This window comes from Rana temporaria, chromosome 12 (genome assembly GCF_905171775.1).
Source record: "Rana temporaria chromosome 12, aRanTem1.1, whole genome shotgun sequence".
NCBI lineage: Eukaryota > Metazoa > Chordata > Amphibia > Anura > Ranidae > Rana > Rana temporaria.
This window is the reverse complement of record NC_053500.1, coordinates 40,835,404-40,860,657: the sequence shown is the minus strand read 5'-3', so window position 1 is coordinate 40,860,657 and position 25,254 is coordinate 40,835,404. Positions and strand designations below refer to the sequence as shown.

The 25,254-nt window shown below is 43.4% G+C and overlaps 1 protein-coding gene across 1 annotated transcript; it reads left to right on the top strand.

The window, feature by feature from the left end:
- The first annotated feature begins 12,090 nt into the window (after positions 1–12,090).
- On the top strand, positions 12,091–23,533 carry LOC120919532 (keratin, type I cytoskeletal 19-like). Its single transcript, XM_040331732.1, has 8 exons — positions 12,091–12,671; positions 12,972–13,054; positions 15,268–15,424; positions 16,923–17,084; positions 17,174–17,299; positions 18,430–18,650; positions 20,512–20,555; positions 22,065–23,533. Exons 1-8 carry the CDS (start codon positions 12,096–12,098, stop codon positions 22,157–22,159), a joined length of 1,464 nt encoding a protein of 487 aa, XP_040187666.1. The 5' UTR covers positions 12,091–12,095; the 3' UTR covers positions 22,160–23,533.
- Positions 23,534–25,254: the final 1,721 nt, after the last annotated feature.

Below are 25,254 nucleotides of genomic sequence, written 5' to 3'. Positions count from 1 at the left end.
CAACGTTTTACCCCAGATATGGGAACTACAGTATAATCTGAAAGATAAATCTTTTTTGGAGTTACTTCTAATTACTAATAATTTCATCTAAACCTATACGTTAGTTGGGTGGACAATTTCAAAACCATAGAAAATCAAAATGTTTATATGCAATAGTAGAGATGGGCTCAGGCATGTTCGGTATCCTAGTCCCAACCCACCTGCCCGATCCCACCATAAAGCCGACACTGCACAATGCTAATAACAGGCAGTGAGTCATTTCCCAGTTCGCATCTAAAGTTTTTTAAATTGACCACACTTTCAACCAGGATTTACAGAATCTCACAAAAGTTAGTACACCCCTCACATTTTTGTAATTATTTTATTATATCTTTTCATGTGACAACATTGAAGAAATTACACTTTGCTATAATGTAAAGTAGTGAGTGTACAGCTTGTATAACAGTGTACATGTGATGTCACCTCAAAATAACTCAACACACAGCCATTCATTTCTAAACCAGCTGGCAACAAAAGTGAGTACGCCCCTAAGTGAAAATGTCCAAATTGGGCTCAATTAGCAATTTTTCCTCCCGGGTGTCATGTGACTCGTTAGTGTTACAAGGTCTCAAGTGTGAATGGGGAGCATGTGTGTTAAATGTGGTGTTATCACTCTCACTCTCTCATACTGGTGTCAATATTTTGTGTGGCCACCATTATTTTCCAGCACTGCCTCTTGGGCATGGAGATCACAGATTGCCACTCGAGTCCTCTGTTACAGACCTTGCGCTCCTTCACCTTCTGTTTGAGGATGCCCCACAGATCCTCAATAGGGTTTAGGTCTGGAGACATGCTTGGCCAGTCCATCATCTTTACCCTCAGCTTCTTTATCAAGGCAGTGGTCATCTTAAAGGTGTGTTTGGGGGTCGTTATCATGTTGAAATACTGCCCTGCAGCCCAGCCTCCGATAGGGAGGGGATCATGCTCTGCTTCAGTATGCCACAGTAAATATTGGCATTCACGGTTCCCTCAATGGGGCTAATTGGGCCCAATTTGGACATTTTCACGTAGGGGGGGTGTACTGTCTTTTGTTGCCAGTGGTTTAGACATTAATGGCTGTGTGTTGAGTTATTTTGAGGGGACAGCAAATTCACACTGTTATACCAGCTTTACACTCTACATTGTAAAGTTGTCAGTGTTGTCACATGAAAAGAGATAATAAAATATTTTCAAAAATTTGAGAGGTGTATTTACTTTTGTGAGATACTGTATTATATTTAATAAACTTCTCATAAAAGAACCAAACCTTCAAGTACCAGTGCAATGGTATTTAGCACCATATTTTTTGTGTTCCTCTTTTTTTTTTTTTTTTATTGTCAAAAAACCAGCCCGTATGGACCCACAGTTTACAATTACCACGTATTGTCAAAAAACGTCTTGCCGCAGGCAAGTAAAACATTGTTGCAGTCTCTTCAATGCAGGTAATAACATTCTAGATCATTCTAGGCCAAATACACATCGCTGCATTGTACTCATGAAGTTCTTGGATCAGGTCCCCACGGACTAGCTCTTCAACCCATTTTCCATGTTCTGAGGAAAAATATATTAGGAAAGAGAAAGATAGAAGTATAGAAAGGAGCAAAGAGCGAAGTAAGGTTGTATAGTGAGTGGAGGGGGAGTGGGAGGGCAGGGGGGGGTATTAGGGTGGGATGGTGGGGAAGAAGGGCGATGGGGCTACACGAGCATGGTCAGCCCCCAAAGCGCCCCACCGGGGCGTAGCAGTTTATCCCATCTTTGCGCAATATTTGGTTATCTAAGTTGGTCCAGATACGGGGGGTCCTTGTTGTCCGTCTGTCTCCCTAAGTCTCTGTCCTTCAGAAAATCTGAAAATATTATATAGTTGCCAGGTGTCGGAGTACGTCTCCCTACGTTGCTGGCTGGATAGGATCAAGTCCTCCATGTGGCTGATCTCATCCACTTTATGGAGCCACATTGCTATAGTCGGCGGCTGGGGGGGATCTCCAGAGAAGGAGCATGCAGGCCTTGGCTGCGTCCAAAAGGTGACGCACCACGGATTTTTTGTAAATCCCGGGTGATAGATGATTTGCGTGTAGCAGGAAGTATGCCGGGTCATCCGGGACCTTGCTGTTTGTAAATTGTTGGACGACCTGCCGTACCCCCCTCCAGAACCCCTCCAGACGAGGGCAGGACCAAAAGATGTGCAGCATGGTGCCTCTGTCTTGTTGGCATCTCCAACAGGTGGCTGTAGTGTCAGGGAACAATTTATTCAACACGTCGGGTGTCCTGTACCAGCGTGTGAGCACTTTATAGTTCGTCTCCTGCGTCTTAGCACAAACGGACGACTTGTGCGCAAAGCGAATTATGTTGCTTTTTTTGGCGGTCGAGAATTGCCTCCCCAACTCCCTTTCCCACTTGGCTAATGCAGGGATCTGGTAATCGCCCGATGGGGTGATCAGTAGTGCGTACATCTGTGATAATCCGTGGGGAAGCAATCCTCAAGCGTCATCATCGGTCCCTGACCAGTCAGTGGTGTTGGGAGGCTATTTAAAAAATGACGCAGTTGGTGTGACCTCATGAAGTCAAGACGGTATACCCCCTCGGGGTCCATTAATTCTGTCGTCGTCTTCCACGTCCCCCCAGTACTGAAGTGTGAGGCCTGAAATACGCCCATATTAGCTAATTCTAGAAATCTCCTGTCTTGTAGGCCTGGTTCAAAGAGGGGGTGGCCCAGAATAGGTCTAAGGGGTGAAACGCTTGTCGCAAGGGAATATCTCTCAAAGAGGGTCGCACAGATCGTAATTGTCTGTCCTATTAGAGGGTGTCTAGTCACCGCCGCGGGGAGGTCCGAGTGACACCATGGGGCTCGACGAAGAGGCACCCCGCTCTGACTCTGTTCCACTTGTGTCCACAGTTTAGTTTGACCATGTCTGCACCAGTCAAGTAGTCTTACCAGGTGTGCGGCCTGGTAGTATAGCCGCACATCCGGCAATGCTAGGCCGCCATTTAGTTTGGGAAGAGAGAGTACCTCTCTATGGATCCTCGATTTCTTCCCCGCCCATAAGAAACGAGAGAACATAGCATGCAATTGCCGGAAGTAGTCTGCTGGTATGTGAATCGGGAGAGCCTGGAGGAGGTATAAGAATTTGGGCAGAATAGTCATTTTTAAAATATTGCACCTACCCAGCCATGAATGTAGGCCCCGCGTCCATTGTGCAAGTAGTCTCCGAACCTCTGTCAGTAGGGGTGGGAAGTTCAGCTTATACAACTGGGCTAGCGAGGGAGGGATGCGTGTGCCTAGGTATTGTAATGCTACCTCCGTCCATTTTTTTTTTTTTTTTTTTTTATTCTTTTTTTTTTTTTTTTTTTTAAGTGTATTTTGTGCGTGTACTCGAGAGAGGAGCCGGACTGCAGGAGTTGGGAGTAGGCAGGCCTCCCCCAGAGGCAATCTGCCATCTTTCTCCATGCCCCGGGTGGCAATGGCAGGTGTGTGAGGGGGTCCTCCCACACAGCCCGCCCTACCTGCTCCGCTTTGAAGCCCAACGGGGCAGAGGGACTCCCTATAAGGGAGTGAGAGGATTAGCCCGCTCAACCAGCCCCATTAGTCCTTCGCCTCTCTTTTAGAGACCGCGTGGTCAAAGTGTGTTAACCCAATTTAGAGTGCGTGTGTAGGTGTGGTGGTTTTTGTGGGAGGGGGGTGGGCGTACTAAGCACAGGCTTACCTTGCATAGCACACCCACCGGGAGCCGGGCTGAGACCACCAAACTCAATTCACATGAAGCCGAGACCGGGATCCGAACCTCTAGCTGCAGAGGTGAATGGCTTGTCAGCACAGTGCCAATCGCGTTGAGCCACCGCAGCTCCCACCTCCGTCCATTTGAAGCCGAAGCTATCTCTAAGATGCGTCAACTGTCGTCGCGGTATCCCCACCCCCATTGCCTCCGATTTTGTCATATTGATCTTCAAATTCGACAATTTTCCGTATGTCTCGAACTCCTTCAAAAGAGCTGGGAGCGATTTTGTCGGTTCTATGAGGGTACACAAGAGGTCGTCCGCGTAGGCCGAGACCTTGTATTGTGACCCCGCCGCGTTAACACCTGCGATCTCGGGGTTCTGGCGTACGTGGCACAGAAAGGGTTCTAGGGAGAGCGCAAAGAGCACCCCTGTCGTGTCCCGTTTACAATGGGGAATGGATCCGACAGTACCCCGTTAACCCTGACCCTGGCTGTTGGTCTCCTATAAATTGCTGCCACCCAGTGTCTCATTTTCTCCCCCAGGCCTATATGTTCCAGGGTGGACATCATAAACTGCCAGTCCACCCGGTCAAATGCCTTTTCAGCATCCGTTCCGACGAAAAGGCTAGGTGTCTTGGTGGTGGAGGCAATATGCAGTAGGTTTAGCACTTTAACCGTATTGTCACGGGCTTCTCTGGAGGGAATAAATCCCACTTGATCTAGGTGTACTAGGTGCGGGAGGTGGTTCTGTAATCTTGAAGCCAGGATTTTGGTATATAACTTGAGGTCGATATTGAGGAGGGAGATGGGTCGGTAGCTGCCGCAATTGGTGGGGTCTTTACCCTCTTTTGGGATCACCGAAATTTGGGCCTGGAGTGTGGCGTCATGGAAAGATTTCCCTGTACCTAGTTCATTAAATAAGTGCACCATGTGTTGACCTACGGATGGGAGAAATGCTCTGTAGTAGGCCACCGTAAGGCCGTCAGGACCCGGTGCTTTACCGGGCTTGGCGCACTTCAGAGCATATTGGAGTTCGGGGAGGGTAATGGGGTCCTCCAGGCTCTCCCTATCTTCAGCCGACAAAGAGGGCATCAAGGATGCAGAGATATAGTCTCGTACTTCGTCTTGAGATAAGGGGGGTTTGCTCAGGTTGTAGAGGGAGCTATAATATCGTCGGAATCCCTCCGTGATTTGTTGTGGTGTGGTTCGTCTCTGTCCCTGGGCGGTTGTTATATGAGGAACATACGCGGCCAGTCGGCGTGCTCGGATCGTGTTGGCCAACAGCCTGCCACATTTGTCTCCCGACTCGTACGTACGTCGTACGTCATACGTCTCAAGTCTTTGTAGCGTATCAAGGAGTCGGTTAAGTTGCGCCGTGCGCTCTTTCTTTAGTCGTGCACCGTGTTTTATCAGTAGACCGCAAACTACCGCTTTATGCGCCTCCCACACTACCCCGACGTCACTGTCCGGTCCGGTGTTGGTGGAGAAGTAGTGTCGCATCTCGCTTGTCACTTCCGTCATAACGTCCGCATTCTGTAGAAGGCTTTCATTGAGTCGCCAGACCGGTCTCTGGTCTCTTAGTTTGTCAAAGATCGAGTATTGCAAGGTGATCGGCGCATGGTCCGACCAGGTTATAGACCCAATCGTCACCTTCTGTATCGCGTCCAGTTGTCCGTGGGGTAGTAGGAAGTAGTCCAGTCTCGAATAGGTCTGGTGGGGTTTGGAAAAAAAGGTATAATCCCTGTCTCCAGGGTGGTGGAGTCTCCAAGCGTCAATCAATTGCATGGCATGTAGGGAGGCGTCTATGCGCTTTAGGGTGTCTCGCGTCAGGGTCGACTTTCCCGTGGACGTGTCCTCAGTCGGTATGAGTGGGACGTTCAGATCGCCACCCACTATCAGTTGCCCCTCCGAGAAGCGCCCCAGATGTGCCAACCGCCTCCCGAGAAAGACGTCCTGTTGGGTATTTGGTGCATAAAGGTTGGCGATTGTCACTATTTTGTCACCTATCTTGCCTTTCAGGAAAAGGAAGCGACCCTCCCCATCCGTTTGGGCATCCAGGTGTGTCCACGGCACTCTCGCCGCGATCAGGATAGACACCCCCCTAGATTTGGCTTCCGTGAACTGAGAATGGTGTGCTATCGGGTAGTACTTGTTTGTCAAATACGGTAGTCTGCTTGCTTTAAAGTGCGTCTCCTGTAAGAGCACCACGTCTGCCCCCATGCGTCGTATGTCCTGTAACAGCATCCGCCGTTTTTCGGGTGCATTTAGGCCTTTAGTATTGAGCGATACCACAGTGATGGTATCCATGCTCGTGCAGCAGGAAAGGGGTGGGGGTGGGGGGGAGGGGGAGGTGGGTAGGGGGTGTTCTACGTGAGTTAATCGGTCGATTCAGCGACACTCAGAGGGGGAGATGATGGGGGGGAATGAAGAGAGAAGGGGTAGGAGATAGGGTAGGAGCAAGAGGAAAGAGGATATCGAGGTAAGAGAGGAAAAGAATAAAGTTCAAGTGGCAGGCTCCAGGTGGGGCCTCCACTCAAGCCACTCTAAGGTAGCCCTAAACGGCTATAAGCACTCATCGGGGATAGCCCTGAATATTGAGTGCAAACCTAAGTGGGGTAGGTGAACTACACAGGGACCGAGAGTAAGCTCCCGACCTACTCCACCCGTCCCCGACCAAAATATAAACCGTATGAAAGTGCAAAATTGAACTTATACCCGGCATCCCATAACATGTAAACTACAGCCCGCAGTGCTGTCAACTGAGGAGAAAAAAGTGCAAGTAAGTGCAAAACAACGTTCAAGTGCAACATCAATAGAGAAAGTGCAGAGATGTGTGACCCTATGATCCCAAATCTGCTCAGCTCCGTCTCCCGCCCCCATCCGGTCTACATCCCCCCGCCCCCCGCACATCACATTTCCACATTTCCGCAACCCACACAAGTCACGTAGGGGTGTATACTCCGGAGTCTCCGTGGGGGCACATTTGCAGATTCTTGAAAGTGTCATATTCTTTACCCCCGTGGAGGGGTCAATGCAAAGGGAGGTGTCCCTAGCTATATGGCATGAGGAGGATCAACCCAGATCTCCCTCATCTCTTCAACAGGGTCCCCCTCGGCAGTCCCACCCCCCCCCCCACAAGACCCAAAACGTAAGGGGGCATTTTATCCGCCAAGGGCATGAAAAATGACGCACAAGAAAAATCACGTCCATGATCTCTGGTCATGGGGGGCAACCATTCGTTCCCCTCTTCTGCCGAGCCCGGCAGTCTCAGCAGCCACCCCTCCCTATTATCCGTCCCCGTGGGTGATGGCTTCGCTCCACTCCCGGCTTCCGTTGCCCTTTGTGGAACCTGGAAGGATGGTTTCGTCTATGGAGTTTCCGCCACACAGGGCCCGTCACTTCGGGGGGGGTGTCCCCAGCTTATCAACGGGGGTAGCTGATTAAATGTCCCCGGCCCTGCCTCCCCATTCCCCCCACACCACCAATGTCACGGGGGATGGAGCAGTTCCTATGTGTGGCTGGATATGGAGGGGATACCTCGGAGCCCGGCGGCTGGTACCGATGACGGACCAGGTCGAGAGGTGCGGAGGGTCGGGGGGAGCGAGGCGGGACCTGCTAGCAGGGGGGGCCACACCGAGAGTTATTTTCCCCGTGAACGGGACGGTCCCAGGAGCGAGAAGTCAGGCAACAGGGGGTCTATGCGACACATCAGCACGCGGGCAAACTAAGGTAGGAGCAAAAGGGGTAGAACAGATGTATGGCCCAGGGCCTACTCACGTCCCACGCCTCCTCTTGCTGAATGGCGTCTCCTCCTGCCTCTCTGCGGTCTTTGTTGCATGGGGCCCCGATATGCAGCTGCACCGGAGCGGCCGGTCTGGCGTGGTATAAACTGGAGCCAATCTGGGATCTGGACAGGTTCGACTCCTAGGTATCGGAACAGGGCCGGCAGGTCTGCGGTAGTCAGGAGTGTAAAGGCTGTGTTGTCCTTTCGAAAGGTGACCGCTAACGGGTAACCCCAGCGGTATGTGTGGCCTGTTTGTCTGGCCAGCTCCAGTACCGGCCTCAGCATCGCTCTTCGGCGAAGGGTCGCCCTGGAGAGATCAGGTAACACACGCACCTGTGCTCCGTCCATCTCCACATCTCCCAGGTCCCATGCTCGCCGCAGGATGTCCTCCTTCTGCCCATAACGATGTAGTCGGCAGACCACGTCCTGCGGTCTGTCCTGATCTGCCGGCCTAGGCCCCAGCGCCCTGTGTGCTCTGTCGATCACGACCTCCGCCTCCGGGTCCTCCAGAATCCGTCTGAAGATGCACAGTACTTTCGCCCCGACGTCCTCTACTTCCTCCGACTCCGGAATACCGCGAAGCTGCAAATTGTTGCTGCGGCTCCTGTCCTCCACATCTTCCAAGTGGAGCTGGAGCGAGATGGCGGCCTCCTGGTGTCGGTCTCTGGCCTGCTCGAGCGCCGCCACGCGGTCCGCCAGTGAGGAGACCAATTCCTCCCCCGTAGCGACCCGATCAGTGAGAGTCGAAACTTCCCCTCTAACTTCTTGTATGTCTCTCCTGTGGGTCTCTTCCAGGCGGAGAATCAAGGCCTCGATGTCCGACCTCGTGGGCAAGGCCTGTAGTATTGCCTTAACGGCCGGGTGAAGGTCCGCGGTCTCCGTGGCCTGTGAGGAGGACATCCCTGCTTGTGGGTGATTTTCTGGGGACTGGCTTGCGAAAGTCATCCAGTCCTCCGTATCAGCGGGGTCCGGTATCTGCTTCTGCGGCGTTTCCTCTGCTGTCCCTCCCACGCTCCGTGGATCGGGTAGGTCCAGCCCCGAGATTCTCTGTTGCATATTGACTTTCAGTGTTTTAATTTTCTATGTCTCCTGTATGTTATAAAGTTTTCATATCTCATTTTAGATTTGAAATCAGCAGTACTCTAATGTCCAAAACATTTTCTCAAAACTTGTCCTGAAGAAGCCGCTAGGCGAAACGCGTAGGCGAGACGATTGAAAATACTGCTTTTGATTGCATTCTCTATTTATTTATTTTCATATTTTATTGAAATTTATTTTATGTATTTTGTAATTAAACCTATATATTTTTCTAAAAAAACTCTATGTCCTTGTTATTGCCTGGAAAAGTCCGCCCTGTCACTGCCCTGTGTAGTACCCTTCTTTTGAATCAATATTACGGATGTTGGCAAATGTGAGTGCCTTTATGTTTTTCCCTTTCCCTATTCTATTTTGGCCCCGAGGCGGCCTCCTGTAGGGTTTAAAATATTTCTGGATCTCTCCCGAGGCTTTTCCCGCAGGGGTCCCCTTAGTTGCTGCTCTGGTCCCGTACCTTTTGGCAGCGTTCATGCCGGGTTTTAGTCAGTTTTTGGTCGAAAATCAGGGGATCAGGCCGGGAGCTCTAGAGATGTGCTGCCTCACACGTCCATGTCCAGGCCCCCCGTGTCCCTCTTTTTATACATCCCAAGATTTTGTTTGCTTTTACAGCTGCTTCTTGACATTGAGTGGTGCTGCTTAGTGGTTAAACATGTACAACTATGAACAGAATATGTAGTCTTGGACTTTGTGTAGACATATAGAAGAGGAACCATAATAAAAACAACTGTATTAAATACCATTAGAAATCTATTACACAACATTAAAAATGACTCTCCTCATAGGGGTTCACAACATGCAAAAATTCAGATTACAGTTCACGTGCGGACTCAACTTGTTAAGGGAATCCTTCTTCGAGGGCATATGTGACAGAATCACATGGATAGTAGAACTCATTCCTAATCTTTAATAGAGCAATAATAGCCAGTAGGGTAGTTTGGAATTTATAGCGTGTGTCGCCCATAGAGGAGCAAATGAGTAAGCCAAGTTGAAGCCACTGCCTCTTGGATGGAAAATTAGGGTAAATACAGTAAACAGACAATGATCTTGTACATATAATCTTAAAATAAAAGGACCAACTTCCCAAAGGGGAAACCATCCAGACCCAATGTGAGTAGGAAACCATAAAGACAACATGGTAGTCAAAGTAGTCAAGGCACATATATTCCAAAGAAGGGGCTCCTGATAAGTTTTCTTGAAACAAACTCAGTTCACATGAATACAGGCTCTACATGATTTTCTAGGATGTGGACATATAGCATACACGGTCTCGGCTTCTCTCCCACTATAGAATAGTTGTTAAATAATATTCCAAGTCCTTTTCTATCTCTGTTTTTCCAACTGTATTCTATTTAATGCATATGGTGTAATGCTATTCTCCAGTCAGACTCTGCTGTATACAGAGATTGTACCACACAGAGAGACTGCGCAATCACATACAACCATGCAGGAATGCCTGGAGTGGTGACTGGCATTTCACATAATGCAGTCAAAGAATAGAAACATATAAACAGGGCCAAGGATAAATCCAAGGAAAAATCACAAGCTTACTTACCAACCAACCCGCGGACAACTGAATCAACCTGTCTAACAGTATGCGTTAAAAACAGGGGTTTGGTCTGCACACGTTTGCAAATACATGCGTAAGCTGCAGGCCACGTCAAATCCCCTGGAATCTGTAGTTCCTATCACTGACTGATGAGTGACTCCACAGTGGAAGCACATGCATTCTGATGAGTAGGTGGAGGAGGGCATTGGAACCATCAGAATGCATGTGCTTCCACTATGGAGTCACTCATTAGTCAGTGATAGGAACTACAGATACCAGGGTGCCTTGGCGTGGCCTGTAGCTTACGCATGCATTTGCAAATGGATTAAAATTGGATTCATCCTTGGCCCTGTTTATATCTATTTTCCCTCCAATGCAGCTTACTGTTATGGGCAGTCATAGGTGGGGATAGTGGACCCCTTTTTTTCAACAATGTTATATTGGTCAGGCTGCGCACTGACACCTTCTCAGCCATTGTGCGATTTGCTGGGTGCTCAGTGTGCCTGTACCTTTAAGAAGGGTTGGGCTCCCTTCAGTCTACCTGCCCTTCACCTACTTATCAGAATGCATGTGCTTCCACTGTAGAGTCACTCAGGGCTGGACTGGGACAAAAATTTGGCCCTGGACTTCATCCAGACTGGCCCACTTTGACAGGTCTCTCCCATGGCAGCCGGACAACTTCCGAACCACCCAAGCCCCCTCTCCCCCTTCACTAGCCTCTAGCCGTTCTACTTTATTAGAGTAGAACGGCTGGTACTGGTACTTTAATAGGCAGTACCAGTGGGGAAGCTAGACATTATTTCACCCCGGGAAAAGAATGAGTTTGCTGCCCCCCCCCTTATGAAACAAGATTAGGCAGAAGTGAGAAACTCCCAGGCCATAGCTGTTGAGTCAGCTGTCTGTCCCCTTCCCCATGCTCCTCTGTTGTCCCCCCTGCTTCTCTGGTCCTCCCCCTGCTTCTCGGTCCACTGTCACTGAAGCCAGCCCACTGAGCCATCGGCCCACCGGGAAACTCCCTGTAGTCCCAATGGCCAGTCCATCCCTGGAGTCACTCATCAGTCAGTTATAGGAACGACAGATACCACGGTGCCTTGACATGGCCTGTAGCATACGCAGGTATTTTCAAATGTGCGCAGACTAAACCCCTGTTTTTAACGCATACTGACAGACAGGTTGATTCAGTTGTTCATGGGCTGGTTGGTATGTAAGCTTGGAATTTTTGCCTGGATTTAACCTTGGCCCTGTTTATATCTATTTGCCCTCCAATGCTGCTTACTGTTATTGCCAGTCATAGGTGGGGGTAGTGGATCCTTTTTTTGAAAGAATGGAAACATCACTCTGCTGACACCAGCCAAATGAGTGCACACATGCTCCCTAGACTGTAAGCAAGAAGTGATTTATTTCAATGACAGCAGAATCAGCAAAGTCTATGCAACCCTAAATGTCACTGCTATACCCCATATAAATTATTTCCATAATTTTAGATGGTAGGTGCTCAAGCACCACCAAGCCATCCAGTATATAGTACAAGTAAACTGACTAGACCAGTCTGGGTAACAAAATGTATTGTTAATGTTTAGTTACACTAATCTCGCAAATTTTCATGTGAATTCATGACTCAAAATTCATTATCACTTTCATGTATAAATGTTCAAGTAAATGTTAGGATGACTTATGAATTGCTGCTTCTCGTTGGGCTGATTGCAGTCATTAGGGTGGTGCAAAATTTTCAGGTATTTCATCACAATTATGATAAAAAGACTGTCAGATGATCAGAGCTGTAGATGGACATAAGCTTCTCTGATGTTTTCATAATAACCACGCAGAACATTAAGTCATTTGAAACTGCATTTGTCTACAAAAAAAGTGCACAATCACCGAAAAATTGCTTTGTATGTTTAACTCCCATGGTGAACTATAAAAGAAGATACATGTATATATGAACCCTTGTCTTCACAGCAAGATACATTACAACAACCCAGTATACCTTAGATATCCACAACCATCCACCTTGACCACCATGAGCCACAGCCAGCACAAGCAGGGTATGCCTACACCTTTAAAGGCAGGTGTTCATGTAAGGAGCCACTCTCCCAAACTCTCAGTTCATCATGGAATCGGACAATTTTCACATCATGGAGGATATCATAAAGTCCACCACACAACCCATAATACCCATGGGGGGGCAAGTAAACCAATAATCTTTACAAAACACTCTTCCCTCACTCATGGATGTGGCTATGGAAGTGTACATAGTGCTCATAATGACAACCACTTTAATAGCATCGGGAGCCATGGTGGTTGGAAGAATGAGGGTTTTTTCAATGTCAATGAGAAAGAAACCATGCAGCTTCTTAATGACCGACTTGCAACCTACCTAGAGAAGGTCCACTCTCTGGAACAAGAAAATGCCCAAATGGAGAAGAAAATCTGTGAATGGTATGAAAAAAATTCCCATACATCAACCCCAGACTTCCAACACTACTACAAGACTATTGAAGAACTTCAAAGCAGGGTGAGTCAATGAGAAAAAAATATAGTATACTTAAAATACATTTTGAGATAGGAAGACTATGCGAGTGTAGATTACATTGTGTTTTTTTTTTTTATGCCAACAGAAAAGGAACAGGAAGGAAGGCATTATTTGGCTTACCAATATAATGCCATTTCAAAATATTGTTAAGATAAATTGTAGCTTGTTCATCAATAGCATCAGACATTTCACCTTGATACGGCAAATTAATGTGTCTTGCGTTTATTGCCTACAAAATATTCAATTTTGTTTTTCTTGTTTCATATTTGAATAATTTAATAGATCTCCACATCATCACTGGACAATGCCAGGGTAGTCTTACAGATAGATAATGCAAGATTGGCTACTGATGATTTCAAGAACAAGTAAGTCAGCAGGTCTTTTTGATATACACAGTATATTTTTAGCTTGGTTATTTTAGAAACATTGTTTATTCTATAGCAACTAATGCCGCGTACACACGGTCGGAATTTTCAGCAGAAAAAGTCAGATGGGACCTTTTCTGTCGGAATTTCCGATGGACTAAGATAGAAAGAATGTGCTCTATTTTTCCGTCGGAAATTCTGATGAATTTTTTCCCGTTGGAAAGTACAGCCGTGTGTACACAGCATAAAGGTTTACACTGATTCTGTCAAAACTTTTAATAGGTAATAATGGACATTTATAACAATGAGGACACAGACAAAAATGAGTGGGGGAAGTGTAGAATTTGTGCCAACATTTTTTTTTAATCTCTGTCCCAGTAACAATTTCTCTCTTTGGTCCTTGGTCTGGAGTCACTGTGACATGATGTAAGGGAAAATCTTTCCAATTGGGTCACAGTCTGAAATAAAAAAAACTTTTTTTTAACCATCCTCCTTATCTACAAGTGAAGAATGTGTTTCTCTTTCCATTAATTTACTTTGTTGTAGAGAGCTTTCAATAGCTGGTACAGAAACAAGAGCGTTCATGCATCAATACTGTATTTTGAACCATCTGTTTTGCCTAAAGCCCTGTACAGACCGATGGACCGTTTTCATCAGACGAACCGATTGTGTGTGGGCCCCATCGTTTTTTTTTCTATGGATAAAAAAAACGATAGAAAAAAACGATCGTCTGTGTGGAAGTCCATCGGTCAAAAATTCACGCATGCTCAGAAGTCGACGCATGCTTGCAAGCATTGAACTTAATTTTTCTCAGCACGTCGTAGTGTTTTTTTACGTCACCGCGTTGGACGTAATTTTTAATCGATGGTGTGTAGGCAAGACTGATGAAAGTCAGCTTCATCGGATATCCGATGAAAAAATCCATCAGATTAGACTCCATCAGATATCCGATCGTGTGTACAGGGCTTTAGAATCACAGTGAATTGTTTAGAATCCAGATCAGATTAGTAGCTCAGTAGTTCTTACAGACAAGCTAAGGCCCATATATGTAAATAGTTTGAGGATAACTGGCCTGTATTTGGAGAATCCTCAACAAACAAAAAACTTTTTTTTTCTATACCAGACCCTTATCCTAAAGAAGGGTTCTGATGTAGATTTCTAATGCCGCGTACACACAATCAGAAATTCCGACAACAAATGTTCGATGTGAGCTTTTTGTCGGAAATTCCGACCGTGTGTAGGCGCCATCGGACATTTGCTGTTGGAATTTCTGACAACAAAAAATTGAGAGCTGGTTCTCAAATTTTCCGACAACAAAAGTTCTTGGAATCATTGAACTTAATTTTTCTCTGCTCGTCATAGTGTTGTATGTGACTGCGTTCTTGACGTTCGGAATTTCAGACAACATTTGTGTGACCATGTGTATGCAACACAAGTTTGAGTCAACATTCCGTCGAAAAAAAAATCTACGGTTTTGTTGTCGGAATTTCCAATCGTGTGTATGTGGCATGAAAAGGAGACCACACAAAAAAATCTGGGTTCCATGAAAATCCATACCAGACCCTTATCCAGGCATGAAACCTGGCTGGTTAGGAAAGGGAGGGGCAGTGAATGTTAACCCCCTGAATCATACCAGGCCATATGCCCACAACATGGATGGGATACTCTTCATAGTACCTCTTGTTTTTCATTCACAAAGAAAGGTCAAATGTAAATAAATACACCCACACTGTGAAAAAGTCCTTTATAAAAAAAAAAGTCCTGTGTTGTAAATCCATCATCAATCATGTCATCCAGCAAAGAAGATCCATTGTAAATTATGATGAACGATGTCCTGTTGACCTGCTTCTGCCAGGTTCTTGCTGCAAGTGACAGGTCCCAGGGTGATGCTGCCTGAAGTCAAAGACCAAATTTGGTCACTGATGTCACCAGTCATCTCTCAGCTGGCTTGTTTATTATGGGAGGTGGGTCAATGGTGTAATTTAGTGATGGCAGTAATACCGCTACTAATTGAATAAAAGATGCCCATGAACACATGGGACATTTGTTATGGGAACATATTGTACAGGATAGTTGACAACCCTAGTGCCCCACGATGGGGGTTTGAAACTAGATCTGATTAGAAGATGTAATGTAATTGAATCATTCTGCATATTTAATATTATATATGTTTAATTTTTATTTGCTTCTAATTATTTAATCCTATCTCTAAGATATGAGCTGGAAGGCAGGCTAAGAACTTTTGTGGAGACTGATTTGAAAGGATTGCGTAAAGTAATAGAAGGGCTTAATATAGACCGAACTGACCTAGAGGTTCAATTGGAGTGCCTGCAGGATGAATTGTTACAGATGAAGAAGCATCAGGAAGAGGTAATTTCGACTTGATACAGTTACAAATCAAAATAAAATATAAAAGTGCTGCATATTAAAGGGGTTGTAAACCCTCTTTTTTTTTTTTTTTTATAAATCACAAACATATAATACTTACCTCCACTGTGCAGGTCGTTTTGCACAGTGTGGCCCAGTCAACATCTTCTGATGTCCCCCAACTGCGCTCGCGTCTCCTCCCTGCATCTGTAAACCCCTTAGGAGAAGTGCTTTCCCTGGAGGTTACCTTGCGGGTGCGCTTCTGAGTCCAGCATTTGCGTCCATAGACACAGAATGTCGGACTCTGCCCCACCCCCCGGCGCCCGCCTCATTGGTTTGATTGACAGAAGCAGGAGCCAATGGCTGCGCTGCTATCAATCTATCCAATCAAGAGCCAAGAACCCCAGCCAGATAGGTAGAGCGTGTCTCTGGTGGGGTATTTAGGTATATACTTTACTCTGAATTTCTCAGAAATATTAAAGGAATATTTCCCTCCAAGGTTGTTGTTTAGGTCAGATCTTAAACCTTGGCATCAGCAATCTTTTACGTGGTTTAGGAGGAACAGTGTTATAAAAATGACAGTCCTCCTTAGACTGCTAAATCTCTTGCAGACCTTTTAAGTGGCCTTACCACATTCCTTTCTTTGAGCAACAAAGACATAATTATTCACCTTTTGGATTTGGCAAAGGAAAGAGGGTGCATTGGTTTTCCAGATCCTTTTAAATATTGTCTACATGCAATAAACATTAGATAGAATTAAACATGGAACAGAGAAAGTTTTGGTGGGGCCAGAGCAGGATTCCCCCTCCCTTCATTACAGACTCTCCCATGGCAGACCTAATTTTTGCCTCCTGACAGCCTTATGTGAAATCACATTTTATGATAGAAACTACCTTGTTGGTTTTGGCAAAGTTTTGATCCATGACGACATCTCATCAGGCTCTTATGCTTATGTTACCAATAATTGGAACCTGGGAATATCCCCTGGACTGATGGACACAAAGTTTAAGGCCATTCTCCGCATAAACCTGTTCAGACTTTGTCACTTTCAGCTGGAGGGTTGTTGGCTCCCCCCCCCCTCACTGGACCATTGGCAAACCATACAAATACAACACTTTATAACATATATGCAATTAGGTAAAGTTATCAGGGCCCCAACACACTTAAATAGAACAATTATCTTTCGAAGTAGAATTGTCTAATAAAAAACATAAAAATTGGTGCCTTTTGCTTCTGAGAATGTTTCGAGTCACTGATCTGGAGTAAGTATGCCGAGAAGGGCTTTTGACTTTTTCTGACTTCCTTAAACTTGGAACTAGTGCTCGTTCAGTGACTTAGAATGTAATGAAGTTGGTCCACATAGCAGCTATGGCAATAGCATTTTCAAAAAAAAGGGTCAGTAATGGCGCTCTCCTATATTAACAGGTTTAATCTATTGTTCCTGATGCTTCCTGTTCGTTATTATAAATATACATTCTTACATTTTGCTTTAACCTTAAAGGATGTGACCTGTCTGCGAAATCAGCTGGGTGCCAGGATCAGTGTTCATGTAGATGCTGCACCATCCGTTGACCTCACCAGGGTCCTGTCTGAAGTCAGAGAGCAATATGAAAATCTGATGGAGAGGAACCTGAGGGAAGTTGAGAGCATTTTTATTGCCAGGGTAAATCCTCTTTTATTTGGTAAACTTTATGACAGTTAATTAAGCTTTATTCATTACTATATGACTTAATTTATCTTTTATACTTTTAGAGTGAGGAACTGAACAGGGAGGTGGCTTCTGGATCAGAACAGTTGCAATCAGTTCAGACCGAACTTATTGACTTGAAGCGTTGTTTGCAAACCCTGGAGATTGAGCTTCAAAGTCAGCTGAGCATGGTATGTGATGTAATGTATAATTTAGCATACTGTCATATAGCTTATGTAGTTAAAACAAAGCAAAGTTCTCTTTGCAAATCAGTATAAAGTATTCATGGTGGCGATTGCCAGTGTTTTGTGGAATTCCAACCTGCAGTTAGAAATTATTTTCCCAAACAGTACCACCTACATGGTAAAATGTCAATGGTGTGCTTATAATCCCTAGTATATGTGTTGCTCTGTGCAAAATCAGCTTTGGGTTAGAGTCTAACACTGTGCTGTTTGCATTGTACTTTTGATATCTGGAAATACAGATAAACAAGATGGGTGTAGCTATTGGGCTTGGACTACAATGGAGCCTTAAAATCTCCCATGTACATTTAACTACATACTACAATATAATACCGTGGCAATTGCTTTTTACAGATTTATAGAACAATAAAAAAATAAACTTGACACCTTGGCTCACCTGTTGACTGTCTCAACATCAATAGTGACTTAGTATTTATAGTGACAACAGGAGTTTGATCTCTTGGACTACAGTATGTGAGTTCCTAACATTATAATTAAGTTCTGTCATTTTTAAGGGCGACTTTTCCTGAGCAAAGTGCTTTGAAGTGAAAGTCAAGGCATCTTCCACATCATCTGTTGCAATCTGTACCAATAATTATGACGGTTTTGAGTCCCGATGTGAGATACAGTTCCTTTATGCTGTGGTTTTGGCACTGCAATAAAATAATAGTAATTCTATTGCTTATGGAGCCATTCTGAAGCAATAGAATCCTGAAACTACATACTGTACACTGAGCAATTGTGGCTCGGTGTATAGGAGATAGACACTAGAAATAAAGACCTCGAACAACATCAGTGCCTCTTTATTCCTCTGTCCACTTTTAGAGGTTAAATGCCAGCCTAGTACCTCCTGTTTCAGTTATTTGCAGTAAATGTTTTCTCCTCTCCTTTGACTAGATGATTTCCATTTGTGATGGAGTTAAAATAGCTTTAGCAAGATGAGAAGGGCTCTAGATCAAATGCAGATAACTAGCATGAGTGTTCTACAGTATGTGTGTTTCCCTGGCATTAGTTTGATTTGTCCGGATTTTAAGTCTATTCTTACACGCTACCATTGAGTTGTGTTTTTTTTTCTCTAGAAATCAGCTCTTGAGTGTACCTTGGCAGAAACAGAAGCAACTTTTGGCTCCCAACTTTATCACCTACAAAACCTGATTGACCACGTGGAAGATCAACTCTCACAGATTCGATCAGAACTAGAGAGACAAATTTATGAGTACAAGATTCTCATGGATCAAACAACCCATTTGGAGATGGAGATCACCACATATAAGCGACTGTTGGAAGCACAAGACATGCAGTAGGTGAAAGGGGGATAGTCTGTGTAGGCCAATGAGAAGAAAAGGGCATTAGTTGAGGTGAGGTGTTAAATCAGTTAATTAGTAGTTTGAAGGTATCATTGGTAAGAAGGGACATATTTTGGAAATTTTACAGAGGAGAAGGTTATAAACTCAGTCTTGTAAAGATTGCTTTTAAGAAAGTAAAGTTACATCTGTACGGCTGTGTGAATTATATCAATTATTGATGCTAGAAAAGATAGCTGTGAGCTGGGGAGTAGAGAGAAAAATCTGGGTGTCATCATCATAGCGATGGTATTGGAGGCTGTGCACAGTTACAAACAGATCAAGTAAGGATGTGTATATAGAGAATAGAAGGGATCAGAAAACAGAGCCTTGGGAGACCCTATGAGAAAAAGGAGAGGAGATGAGGGGATTGGGTAATATCTATATTCCATTTTGTAATGGAAAATACATGATTTATAAAGTGCCATTGCACAAAAAACAATGTTTTTGTTTCAGTAGGTGGCAGAAAATGTATTTGTCCACTGATATTTTTCTCTGAGATCTATGATGCCTCATACACATGATCGCGATTTCCGACAAGAAAACCAAGTTTTTTTTTCAGCAGGAAAACTTGTATTGCATACACACGGTCACACTAATCTTGGACGAAATTCCGACTGTGACGTACAAGACGTACGATGAGCCAAGATCAATGAAGTTCAATAGGCAGTTTGGCTCTTCTGCTTGATTCTGAGGATGCATATTTTTTTTTGCGTCGGAATTGCATACAGACGACAGCGATTCCCAATAGGAATTTTTCCTGTCACGAAGATTGAGATCCTGCTCTCAATCTTTTCTTGGCCGGAGTTCTCACAGAAAAAGTGCGATGGAGCATACACAAGGTCAGAATTAGCTCACATTGCACTTTTCTCTTCGGGAATCGCGATCATGTGTACAAGGCGTTGCGTTCACTGAATCAGATGTATGACAGGATTATCAACAGAGGATGCTTTTTGGATTTTATATTTTATTTTTATTGTAAAAATCAACTAGAACTTTGGCAGCAGTGTCGAGGCACATTTTGTTTACTATTTTTTTTTACCATTCGTGTAAACTTTTTTCCATTTTCTCAAATTTTATTTGTTTCTGGAGCTTGAATCTAGCTGTTTTACTCTGCTTCTTATGACTAAATCATGCTGGTTTGACCACACCCATTAAGCCATGCCCATTTTACTTAAGCCATGCCTACTTTTCATTACATTTTAATGCATGCACAGCAACATAATATCCTTGTTGAGTTTTCAGTAGAGCAAAAGTTGGTAACCCTGGGGCCAGCTGACAATGGCTGCCATTTCTGCTCTTTGTTGTTACCTGGCCGCTGTATGTTCAAATACAGTCCTACCACCTTGAGGTAGTTTTGTATCTTCACTGCTCCTGGTGCCCCCCACCTCCACTTATGCCCCACCCCAACTAATGACTATCCAAAGGGAGCACATTGACATCTTCACTACAAGAACAGAAGGACCAGATACTGGCTGCAGCGGGGGATGTTAGACTGTTGAAGTCAGAAAGTCTGGCAGGCAAATTTCAAATTCATAATTCCAAATAGATAATAGAATAAAGTATTTTAGAAATTTTAAGTAGGCGTTCAAGAAATTAAAGAATTCCAGCAAGTTCTGCTTTCCCAGAAATGAGCATGTTGAATATGAATTAATCCAGCACTAAACTGTAATTAATTTCTAAGTTATATTCAGGATATACAGTATCCAGAATATATCTAGGATTTGCATGTAAAGTCTTTTAGGTCATGACTCCAATACTATTGCAATGTACAATGTATTATCATTATTCATACATGCATATCCCATATTTCTACAGTGTTCCAGAACATCATCAGCAGTACGAGAAGTTCCGTAGAGAAAGTAAGTGTGAAAGTTAATAACGACAAAAATTATCTGAACCAATTCCAAGTTTTGTTTTTTAAGCTTTTATAATACACTCACGATTCAACTAGGGATTCAACTTGGGATTAATGCCAAATTTGGGATAGATGACACATGTAAAGTGTTCAACTAGTGCCCTCCTTATGAATATAAAGACAACAGCTGCAGATGGTGGATGGAACATTTTGGTTTATTGTGGTGCTCATTACTTAATATAATAGACAATTAAAGTGCAGGTATGGGCAAAACCTTCTTTCCCATTTTACCATGGGGGGGGGGGATACCCCTTTCTTTGTTTTGTGAACATTGACTCCAAGAAAGTAAGTAAGGGGAAATCTAAATTTTAGAGTAGTCCCCAGAACAACAGATGAAGGGAAATCATCCAATGCTTATTCTGAAGAAAACTGTCTAAGAGGGGAATGCTCTTCACTATGAGATATTGCATCTCTGGAACATGAAGTGAAGGTAAATGTCCCCTGTAGTACACAAACAACAAATAATCTGGCAGGGAATTTAATCCCTCTTTACTCCATCAAAAAAATGTTTTTATTCAAAGCAGTGATAATACTTTCAAATCACGTCCATATTTCTGCTCAGCAGCATCGACCATAGACTAGGAAACCAGGAGTACACCCACATAAACCCATATCACATTGCTGCCTGTTAGCATTACATTCCTGTATATTTTTCTAGGTTCCAGAATGCCACTCTGCCTGCCATTGTAAAAAATCTCCCCATTTCTCAGCACAATGTAATATGATTTTCCCCATCACCAACTATCACTTTTTCTGAATAGTTTAGACTGCTACAGAAATTTCAATAAATAATGGATCTACTGGCATGATCGACAGGTGATAACATTATGTTACATTTGCCCATAGTTCCACCTTAACATTCTAACTTCAATATGGGGCGCACATTTAAGGAATGGGCTACCTTCAGACCTATATGCCCTCAATTTGCATATTACATAGTTAGTCAGGTTAAAAAAAGTCCATCCAGTTCAACCATAAAAAAATAAAAAATATATCATACAATTCCATATACCCAATTCTATACCCACAGTTGATCCAGAGGAAGGAATGATCCAATTTGCTACAGCAGGGGAAAAAATTCCTTCCTGATCCCCCGAGAGGCAATCGGATTTTCCTCGGATCAACTTTACCTATAAATGTTAGTACCCAGTTATATTACAGTTATGTACATTTAGGAAATAATACAGGAGTTTCTTAAAGCAATCTAGGGTGAGCCAACTCAATACTGAACTCTGTGGACTAAGACTGGGATGTCAATAAAGTTCATGTGCGTGTAAAGGCAAGCGTCCCAATACTTTTGGCAATATGGTATATATTTGCAAATGCTGTGCAACTAAAAGCCATTATTTAATGCAAATTGTTAAACAGTGTACATTTTTCTTTTTGCTGGCCAGCTGGCAGATGTGTTGGGAATTTTTCATGTTTTTTATATAACTTTTTTTAATTCTTACAGTATCTCACAGCAGTTCAAAACACCACATCAGCACTCAGGAAACTGACCATGGAGAGCATCAAACCAAGGAACCTGTTCAACAAGCAACCAAGTGATTAATCTCAAAGAACAACATCTATTTTCCTATCTCCAAGCTGGACCTTCATTTAGACATTTAGAGGGCTTTTATTTCTTTTTTTTCCGGGTGATCTACTATGATGTGGGATAGGTAGGTCTTATTGTTTTGGTGAAGCGGTCTAAACTGAACACATCACATAAGCATATAATATCCCAAAGCCTTGTGTAGGCTCAATCGTACTTTTCCTGTCGGAATTTCCGCCAACAAAAATTTGAAAGCTAGTTCTCAAATTTTTAGACGGAAAAAATTCCAATCGGAAATTCCAATCGTCTGTAGCAATTCCGACGTGCAAAATTCCGACAGAAAAAAACAATCATGTCTACCTCAACATGGAGATAGATTTGACATGTTTGCATATGAGTCGGAATTTTCTTTTTGTTTCCTAGAGAGAGCTCTTTCACGAAAGATCCTATCTCTGTCCCTACACTGCTGAAAGGAAGTTACAATATATTTTGGCCATGCTGTGATAATATCCATGTTTTCTCTCTTTGACTGCATTGGGTATGGACCTGGCAACATCACGGCTTAGCCCCAGAAACTTTTAGCAATAATGGCAAGAACAAAACACACGAAAGCCACCCAAAAATTAATTGGGTAAATGTATTCTACCATATGCAATCTACTGAAATTGCATTTGATGTAATTTTCTATAAGGTAGTTAAGGATTATCTCATAACCTCCAACATTTTCACATGCATAAATGGGACACATTCAGGCTCAACTAACAACCTAAACCACATCAGTCATCCATATGCTTGTTTAGGGGGAGCCACTTCTATTTCTCAAAGCCAGGAACCTTTGGAGTTTTAGAAATTATAACTGTGCCTCTAAATGTTGATAGGTGGAAGATACGAATACCACCCATACAGTATACAAAGTAAAAGCCCATCTCTGGATTCCATGGGCCCCCCAAATCACTCTCCTTGTGTGGGAAAGAAGTTTATGTGATGACATTAGCCCCGCTATCTGCCCAGTACAGTATGACTAAAGGGTGCTGAGTTGATTCCCTTCCCAGGGAGTGGGCCCAACACACCTTGCACTCTCAGTCCTTATTCTTCTTAGGCGTCATTCAACCCAGAAGACTCGGACCATCTTGTACCAAACCAGGGGTACTGTGAGGAACAGCTTCAAATTGGGATCAGATACTGGGGAGTCATTACAAAAATAAAAATATTTGCCTGGAGTTGGGCTTTACATTACTCTATACAATAATGCCGCATACACACGATCGGACTTTCCGACAACAAAACGGAACAACATTTTTGAACGGAATGTTGTCTCAAACTTGTGTTGCATACACACGGTTACACAAATGTTGTCGGAAATTCCAAACGTCAAGAACGCAGTGATGTAAAACACGTACGACGAGCCGAGAAAAATGAAGTTCAATAGGCAGAGCAGCTCTTCTGCTTGATTCCGAGCATGCACGTTTTTTGTGCGTCGGAATTGCATACACACGATCGGAATTTCCGACAAGAGCTTTTGTTGTCGAAAAAATTGAGAACCAGCTCTCAAACATTTGTTGTAGGAAATTCCGACAGCAAATGTGCGATGGAGCCTACACACAGTCGGAATATCTGACCAAAAGCTCACATTGAACATTTGTTGTCGGAAATTCCGATCGTGTGGACACGGCATAACACTTTCTGTGGTGGGTGTAACCAGAGATTAGAAAAGATCTTTGAGAATATATTGGATTGCTCAATAAGATTTCACAAAGAACAACTGTGATTGGCAAAGTCCTGCAGCATGTATTAATCAAATATACAAACATTTCCAATAGTCAGATCAGTATGCTTCTATGGATGACTGGTCAGAAATAAAAATGTAATCTCAATCCAAAATCTAAGTATATCTAACCTAGCACTAACTGTACCTTATATTTCTTATTTAGAGATTCAATAATCGTGACTTTTTCTTTTACAAAAAGCTTTATTTGTTTTTCTAACATACACAACAGAGCCAATGGGATGACAATTACAAAACAATTGTGACTTTTTCACCATTGAGTGAAGATGTGTTTTATTGTTTGCAACAAAAAAACTTGATTCATAGCTTGCGCTTGGTATGGTAGATGTTCTTTATTTTATCTAATATTCTATACATTTACTGTAATGCATGTGGTGCATCTTTCTACAGATGAAATAATAAAATGGCTCATTTGTGTATTGCAACTTTCTGTACTGTGTATTTAAAAATGCTGTTATTGCTATATAAGGATAATGTGAATATTTGTATTAATTATATCTGAACAAATAGATATATAGATAGATAGATAGATAGATAGATAGATAGATAGATAGATAGATAGATAGATAGATAGATAGATAGATAGAAAAATAGATCAGATTATTTCATTTTTTTTTTCTTTCAATCATATTTAATAATTAACAAAAAGCATACATCTGCACATCTGTTCCTGTACATTTTTCAAGGCGTAAAAACTTTGTTAAATGCTAAGTGTGAAGGTGGCTTAGCGAATTAATACATAGGATACATCATGTAGAATTAAGTAAGATTAAGTGGAGTCACTATCTGAGTATCTGAGTGCAGTTACATAAATGTTAGCAAAACACAACTTGCAAATACGTTGGCCATTGTATTAACAATTTTCCTATTGGACCGTTCGTATTTTCGTAACAGTTTTATTTTCGTTGACACTGAATGATTCGTAATTCTGTCTAATTTATTTTCGTTGATTCGAAATTCGTAATTTTGTTAGATAATAATTTTTCATTTAATGGATTCGTAATTTTGTACTTTCGTAAATACATTGCGGCGCGGTCATTCGTAATCTCGTATTTTAGTTTCATTTTCAACACACGGCTGATCCATATTAAGATAGACTTTCTCTTAAGCCCCGTACACACGGTCTGACTTTTTGCCAACAAACTTCAAAATGAGCAAGTTTTCCAAAAAGTCGAGGCTTTACACTGTCCAATGTGACTCAGCACAAAAGAGATAAGCTGATTGGCTAAGATATTAAGTACTGTAAGATACATCACTCACTAACTACACTGCCCAGTGCCCATTCGAATGAACGATTCGAGTACACAAATTTACGAACAGACA

What these genes read in the sequence shown, in the direction of transcription:
- LOC120919532 (XM_040331732.1), top strand. Translation starts at nt 12,096, where the DNA reads ATGAACCCTTGTCTTCACAGCAAGATACATTACAACAACCCAGTATAC. An exon ending in TTCAAAGTCAGCTGAGCATG is followed by an intron (nt 17,300 to 18,429) that starts GTATGTGATGTA and finishes TTTTTTCTCTAG; the next exon opens with AAATCAGCTCTTGAGTGTAC. An exon ending in TTGGAAGCACAAGACATGCA is followed by an intron (nt 18,651 to 20,511) that starts GTAGGTGAAAGG and finishes ATATTTCTACAG; the next exon opens with TGTTCCAGAACATCATCAGC.